Source organism: Hydra vulgaris, chromosome 04, assembly GCF_038396675.1.
Source record: "Hydra vulgaris chromosome 04, alternate assembly HydraT2T_AEP".
Taxonomy (NCBI): Eukaryota; Metazoa; Cnidaria; class Hydrozoa; order Anthoathecata; family Hydridae; genus Hydra; species Hydra vulgaris.
The window spans coordinates 9,137,803-9,146,408 of record NC_088923.1 but is presented as its reverse complement, the minus strand read 5'-3'; the positions used below and the strand labels follow the sequence as shown (position 1 = coordinate 9,146,408).

Below are 8,606 nucleotides of genomic sequence, written 5' to 3'. Positions count from 1 at the left end.
AAGGTTGGGAAACGGGTGAAAGGTTACTTGTGTAAATATCAGATGTACCCAAATAATTACCTGGATCCGCCCTTACTCTAACCAGCTAAACTATCTAACTACAAAAATACGGTACATACTTTAACATTGAGGTTGAGCTTAAAAAAAACAACCTAATCTAGCCTAAGTTTACCCTCTAATCTAGCCCCTCTTTTATTTAATTCGCTTCAGCTTAAATGTATTTTTCTGTAACCTGTTGCTTCAGCTTGAATTTCTGGTTTTATCTATATTTTATTTTATTTCCTGCAAGCATTATTCTTACGCTTTAACCGTGGTTTTCTTGTAAATACTTTATAAGAAAACGCGATTTCTTTTAGATTTTTTTACACTAAAAACAAAGAATGTATACCAGGTTAAGAGTAAAGATTATGAGGACAAAAAGATACCAGAGATTATCGGTTTATCATTTTATGGTTTTATGATGTTTGCCTAAAGGTTCTCTCCGTTTCCTGGGTATTTAGGTTTGTTCGTGGTTAAAAATTCCAAATAAGCAATGCAGAATTCAAAGGGCAAATCTTGTAGTATTAACAGAGCTAAGCATCGCTACTAAATATTTGAAAGCGCTACCGCTACCTTCCGCTTCTTTAGGAACCAAAAATTGTTACGGCCTTTTTCGCTACTGTTTCAAACTTTAAAATAAGTAGCGCGAGTCCGCTTTTAGTCCGCAACCTAAAAAATATTGTTTGAAAAAAAAATTAATGTCCCCTGCTCTCCCGCATTGAGTTTGTCATATCAATATGGGATGATAAAAAGTGACAATTTATTTAGTGGTATTCACTTTTAAAATATCTTACATTTTACTTACGGGATCTAATTTATTTTTCCTGACCTTGTGAAGTCGAGGTGTTGGTTAAATTGTTATAGTAATGAAAAATTAATTTAATTCAATTTTAAAGTAAGACAACACAATAATCAAAACTATTCATCTATTTATCTTTTTTTTAACACATTTTTTATTTAAGAGCTTTATGTTCCCCTTTACAAAAACAAAGTGTTAAAAATTGTCAGAGCATTCTAATGACCACATGGATCAGAGAAAATCAAAATCAAAGCAGAGGAGAGTAAAAAAGGATGATTATGACCGTAGTGCTGTGCAGTACTAGAGAAACATGTCTACCCAAGCCACTTTGAATTCAGAAGGAAACATTTCGAGCAAAAACTTGTTTTTTAGCAGACACCTTGATACTTTTTATTTTGGACAACCTTACCACCTCTTCATTCACTCTATCTCCCAAGTTAATTTGCAGCTTGTTTAACTGCCACATTTACTAAAAAACTAATTTTTTAGTCAACTTAAGTTACAACTTATAGACTTTTAAGGGAATATATTTTCATGAAAGACCGTAATACTTTAATAAAGTTTTTAATTTAAATGTACTTAGTGTTGTTAATTATGTACTTTTTAATTGTAAGTTACATTGATGTTGCATGCATCCGGTAAAATATTAAATTGTTTCCTGTCAATTGCACGCAAAAGGTCTTTAATTATACATCTTTTTACGTCATTTATTGTATTGTTTACCGTGCTATATTCATGGCAGAGGTAGCTGACAACTGGTAGCTTATAATAAGAATGCACATTAGTTGCCATCAACAGGTCTTTGTCTTTAAAAATATAACAGAATCTAAAAAAATAAGTAAAACTTTTAAAAGAGGTAAATTCATTTTGTCTTTTTTATATTAATTATATAGACATTTGTTAAGACTTTTTTTAAGACCAATTAGAAATACTAAAAGTTGCTTGGCATGCCTTATGGTGTTGTCTTTAGACAATAGTAAAAGTGAGTCTTTAAAATAATAGGATACAAGGAATTATTATGTAACAAGTAAATTTATATATATAAATAATGGTGTTTTTGATTAGTCAGAATTTTTGGTATTTTATCATTGATATAGATTTCTTCTTCAAAAAGTGTTGATATCATTTATCATACAACCACTAAAATCTCAAGAAAAACTAAAGGTACCCTTTTATTTATATTTAAAAAATTCACCAATCTATACTTGGGGATTAGGCACCCCATGTAAGCTTAATTATTTGCTTGTAACATGTCAAGAGAGACAGCTTGGAGAGCTGTCACTTTTACATACTCACTCCAGGTCTCTGTTTTCCTTTGTAATCATTGGCAGAGCGCGGGGTTGCTGTCGCTGGGAAATATGGTTAAGTTTATTTAGCATAACTTCTTCAGACATCTTAATAAAAGTATTTGAATATTGATTTTGCAAAAGAATGAAAATATCGTTCAAATGTAAAGATTGTACAAAATTTAGATAAAAAAATTTAAAAAATTATATACATTCACTTAAATATATTTAAATGCATCGTAGTAAGTGTTTTACCCTGGTGCCGTTAACTTTCTCTTGAGGGCTACCTTTATGTCATTTGGTATTACAGTTCTTCTATTTTGGCACTAATTTCTTTTAGATTTTAAGTTCTTCATCAACGGTTCTCTGTGACAAGACCTAATGGTCTTCTTTAAGTATCCGCGTTCTTTATTAATTTTTTATATATTTATTTTTACGATATTTTCACGTGTATTTTTTTCTTGTATATTTGTATTTGTATCTTAAAAATTGTAATAAAGAACAAAACAAAAAAAAATTTTGAGCGTTCAAAACATGGGCTTTTGCCGCAAGGTTTAAAAACAATGACATGGGATTTGATCCGCCTTGTAGTTCCTGGGTGTCCTTACAAGCCAGCAAGTTTATTGTGTGAGCTGCACAACGGTGATGCAGCAAGTCTTGCTTATTCAAAATTTATATGAGATTTTCTTTAACCTTTTCCTCTATACGATTGCTTTTCTGATTTTACAATTGCTTTACGATCAGCTTTGTCCTAGAAGGAACCGAGAACGTAGGGCAGGTATGTTCCAGAAACAAAATGCCTTAGAATCTGTCTTCGGAGTCGGTCGCATGTCTAAGATGAATGACCTGAAAATCAATAAAAAATAATTACCAATATAAGACTTTAATCAGTATTTTAAATCGTTTTCATGTAATTTATGTTGCTAAAAAGTTTACTTTATCTACCTGTAGTACATATCTAGGGCCTCTTTCTGATTAAGTTTGGGTTGTATAAAAGCTTCTATACTAATCTGCCTTTTTTTCGCATTTGGTTCTTCCCTGTCTTTGCAAGAGCTTCTTTTGCTTCTCTTGTTACCAGAAGCCAAAGCAGCCAAAATTTGCTTCAAAAGTCACACGTCTTTTATTATAATGCTTTTTATGGTTGAAGTGATTATTTTTTTGCACCTGAAAATATCATTAATTAGACTTAAAATTTAACATTTTTTATAATTTAACTTATTTTCCATATACCCAATTCTATAAATACGTTTTAAATTGTAAATACCTTTAACTCCTCTATTAAATAAAGAGTCATGTGGAGGAGTTAGTCGCGCTATCGCCCAGCTCTGAGTTTTAAGAGACATAATACTAAGTTAACAATTTAGTTGTGCCCCTTTTTTTGAAGAGGAACTTTTTTTGAAAAAAATTAGAAAATTCATAACTCTAATTCTTAGCAAATATGGCAGAGCTGCCTTATTTGTTGTGTAATCCAGTATTTTATTTGCCGCGTAATCCATTATTTCATTTGAATTAATACTTCATTTTAAAGTTTTCCGTAGTTTTTAAGGGTAACCTACTAATATACAATAATCGAAAATAAAGTTATTTAACTCTCTTTATGATAGCTATATATATATATATATATATATATATATATATATATATATATATATATATATTTATATATATAGTCATAATTAATATAATTTAAAATATAAAAAATATAAAAATAATACTTTTGTTGAGAAATTAAAATTGCAAACTTCTTTTAACTATTGGTACCCTAGGTCAATACTTCCTAGGGTTAAAACACAACAATGTTTGAACCTAGGAGGGTTCAAATATTATTTAAATTGTTAAAGTATCATACATGCAGCAAAACGCTATATTAAAATATAATCAAACTATCAATGTTTTATTTTATGTCACGTGCTGTGAGTTTAATACTACTCATTCCTAAACTTTAAATGTCTCAGTAAGATAACAACTGTTTAATTAATTGTTAATGATTTTAATTTTTATTCAACTTTCAATATATTTCTATGGTTTTAGTTTACAATAAGTTGTATCTGCATTAGAATGATTTTTTAGCGTTGTCAATGGAATTAAGAACAAATGGGATATAAGAAATGACAAGTGGTAAAAAATGTTAAAAAGTTTTTCCTGTAATAATCGAGGTTTAATACATCAATTGTAATTGATAGAAATCGAGAATGGTTTACGACTACAGATTTTACTACTATTTAAAATTTTATTAAAAAAAATTTTTTATTAGTTAATTTTAATGCTGTTAGTTTCTTATCCTAATAATACAATTTAAGAAGCCGTAGTGGTTATGCATTGGCAAAATATGAGGTATATTATGATGTACATAAGATGCGAAATACATAAGATGCGATATACATAAGATGCGAAATACATAAGATGCGATATACATAAGATGCGATATACATAAGATGCAATATACAGAAGATGCGAGTTTTGAACTTTAAAAACTTAACAAATTTTGGGATGAATTTTTTAATGAATTATCTGATTTAAAACAGTGTTTTTTTTGGTATTTTTTTGGTAAAACTAAATAAGTTTTATAACAAATTTGTTACGTTTTTTTGCAAACTAAATATAAACTGATGACTGCCATTTTCTTTTGTTTTAAAAGTTAAAACTTAAACTGCGTTTTGGGTAATGGTAGGTAAATAAAGGCATATCCGTTAGCTAGCCAATGTCAGTACTTTAAAGAAAAAACAGTGGTGGATAGCTGCTAACAATTCTTTTTACCACCGCTGACTTCATTGATGGGAAGTTAGTGACTGGCCACTTACGGCACACCCCATAAAAAATGATACATTAAATAAAAAAAAATTTATGTTTGATACCACTAATAGTATACTACATAAAAAGTTTAACAGTATAAAGTATATTATCTTAAAATGATTATTTGATTCCAAATTTTGTACAGGTTTAACAAAAATGAATTTAAAAATGTCACTTGTCTCTTTACTTTGTATGATTTCTTTCTTAACATATACAACAGCGCAGTTTTTTTATCCAGAAAGAAAGTTATCATCTCGCTACTCATTCACTGTTTTTCAAGATAGACAAGTTACATATAGTGCAAATCTTGTGGAAACACACGCGAATTACATTGATTGTATTACGGTTTGCTACAACATTTTTGATAGATGTAAATCCATAGATATCCAAATTGTGAATAATTCAACTTTTGTATGTCGATTTTTTAACGACAATTCTCCACCAACTCAGTTAGCAGTAGGATATCTCTTCGTTTCTACAAAACCAGTAAGTATATATATGTATATATATATATATATATATATATATATATATATATATATATATATATATATATATATATATATATATATATATATATATATATATATATATATATATATATATATATATATATATATATATATATATATATATATATATATATATATATATATATATATATATATATATATATATATATATATATTAGACACCACCGATTTTCCACTTTTTTCAGAAAAATAAATTTCTTCAAGCGGGAGTACCTAAATTAGACTAAAAAATTTTAATGTGCAAAATTTAAAAGTCGCAGGTCTTTCCAATTCTATCTTACTCTAACTGTAATTATTTAATTTATTTTGAAACATAAACTAAAGTGATTTATAATTGAAGAATTTTTAAAATGAGTGTTACTTTAAAACATTTCCCCTCGTATTTTTATGTATAAAGAAACTTAAATAACTGATTTTTTTAATTTGTTTATAATTTAGAAATTTTTGGATCCGGTAAAAATGTTTTACATAAAAGTCATATAGTTAGATAACTCTCATTTTCTTAAAAACTATGTACTCGAGCTTGAAGCAATTTAATACCAAGATTTGCTGGTACCTAACATATATATATATATATATATATATATATATATATATATATATATATATATATATATATATATATATATATTATATATATATATATATATATATATATTTATCAATTTGAAAGTGCACAATTTCTATTATTAATAGCAAAAGTTTATTAAGAGTTTTGATAGAGGAGTTATTTTTTGTAAGAATCAGGCAGTTAGTGGAAATGACCCCCTTCAAATTGCTGGAATTTTTTATTTACTGATCAGAATATAGATAAAACCTGTTAGTTGGATAATTATCATAGTTCAAAGGTACAAAAACATTCAGTTTTGTCAATTTTTAATCGAGTGATTTCTAACGGTGTAGTGTTGCACACAATTTTTCTTACTGGATTTGTAAGTATCGAAGATATTGAGTTCGAAAATGCAAAGAAATTTATGTGATACCTAAGGCCTAATCAAATATTAGGGCCTAAAATTTTAAAAAAATGTTATAGTGTCTTACAAAATGACCTATTACGGAAGAGGCGTTAAGTTTTTAAAAAATATAATCATGCTTTTTTTCAATATAACATGGTCTTAACAAAAATAAAAAAAAATCACGTTGTCATTAGATATTAAGTTACAATTGAAGGATCAAAGTGTTAAAATTTTATGAAAAATGATTTAGTATGAAAAGATATTTTTTGGGACGCGCAGATGAGGGATTCCGATCGGTTTTTGCTGGGCAGCACGATAATATTTCTATCTTCTTAATGCAAGTCCAAAAAGTATAGATTAAAAAGGAAGTTAAAGTAACTGGAAGATACTACTAAAGATAAATTAAAACGCGGGTATCTTTGCTTACAAAACTTATCAAGGAAAAAGTTTGCGTAAGTTGTAGCCTTATAGACTTTGTTAACAGTAAAAATGTTGATAAAATAATTAGCTCTCTCTCAGATGAAATTATTCGCGCTCAGAAAGTCTCATTGGTCCTCTCATTATTAGACCATACTAAGTATACCAAAAGTTACTAACCATACTAAGTATACTAAAATACATTTGAGTGTACCAAACATCGTATAGAAATAGCAAGAAAATGGCATGCATCTAATTAAGGGTTATTATTTCCAGAGAAGAAAGTGTTCTTTCAATCTATTCTTAATCAAAAAAAGTGTGAATATTTCATAGATTTTATATTTACAAGTGGTACTTTGCATGATTGCTTATGGATTAACCAAATTCAACTTTGTGGAAAGTATTGCGTACAATAAAACCGTCAAGTCAAAAAAGCTTACCTGGATTAGATGACGTCACTGCTTTAGATATGAATGGTTTTCAAACATTTCATAATTTGGCACGAAGATTTAAATCTAAACCTCTTGAAGCTGCCTTGAGAAAAGAAAAAGGTATCTAAAAACAAGTTATCAAACCAATTGTAGTGTCAATGATTCAAACGATTCTTCTTATAGCTCAAAATTTTATCACTTTATCAGTTTTTAAACTTTATCAGATCTATCTGAAAAAATACTTCAATCCAACACAGAGATATCGGATGTAGTATGTGCCGGTTATTATGATTAGTGAAAAACTATCGAAATGGTTAAAAAACTAGTAATTCAAAATTCAAAAGATGCGTGGTTCTATTTATGATTTAGAAATTGCTGTAAAGGATGTATTCAACTACATATAATATTTGATGAGAGATTTTCAACATAGATCGAAGCTTTAAGCAATTAAACGATGGAACTGCTTTTCTGTCTTGAAGATTTTTGTTAAAAAATTTTTCTGGTTTCATACAGAGGGCTAAAGAAAGTATTTTGGCAAAAAAGGAATAAGTTTACATGTGGATATATTCTTCATAAAAGTAGCAGGAAAGTTATTCAAGCGTATTTACTATATTTCAATGTACAGGTGTTGTCAGGGAATAGATAATGCTGTTTTGTTAGCCACTGATGTTCTAGTCAAATTCAGAATTGATCAATCGCATACCAAGTAGTTGTTTACCAAATCTGATAACGCCGGGTACTGTCAGAGAAATCTTTTAGCTTAAGCAATGTACAAAAATGCAAAAAGAGAGATATAAAATTGGTGAGATATGATTATAATGAACCATAATGTTGTGAAAAAGATCAAAATGACAAGGATAGTGCAGTGGCAAAGATAATCTTAAGAAGTTACGTTGATTCTGGTAATTCTTTTGAGTGATAAAGATATACACAAGACTATGCATTATAATTTTGACGTTAAAAATACAAAAGTAGCAGTTGCTCAAAATAACAATGATAAAACTTTATTTACTGAATCAAGAACAATTGCAGCTATCGTTTATTTGAATTTTGGTGAGAAAGTATGTAGATGTGGCGTCATTTAGATTTTGGTGAGGGAGTTTAACAATAGTATGGAAGCCTTAAAATTCAACCCTCGATTAAATTGATGTTGCCATATAGCAAAACAGATAATTGAATTAAGCGAAACAAGTAAAGGAAAAACAGGAAAGAACTAACAACCAATTAAGTTCATTAAGATTTTGCACTGAAATAAATTGTATCTTATCATTTGAAATCAATGCTGAGTTAGAAGAACACATGCTATCCGGTCTTCATGCAGTTCCGAAATCATTAACATCATTGGATAAAGT

General features: G+C 28.4%; 1 protein-coding gene across 6 annotated transcripts in view; it reads left to right on the top strand.

The window, feature by feature from the left end:
* The first annotated feature begins 4,153 nt into the window (after positions 1-4,153).
* The window catches only part of LOC136079549 (uncharacterized), a 112,673-nt gene continuing 108,220 nt past the window's right edge, over positions 4,154-8,606 (top strand). For 4 of the 6 annotated variants that reach the window (XM_065795385.1, XM_065795382.1, XM_065795384.1 and 1 more), the window contains exon 1: positions 4,205-5,403. In XM_065795385.1, coding sequence (XP_065651457.1) covers positions 5,074-5,403 — 330 coding nt within the window. In that variant the 5' untranslated portion in view covers positions 4,205-5,073. Of the gene's footprint in view, positions 5,404-8,606 lie in introns of all 6 variants that reach the window. The other 2 variants (XM_065795381.1, XM_065795383.1) reach the window with 1 other exon arrangement.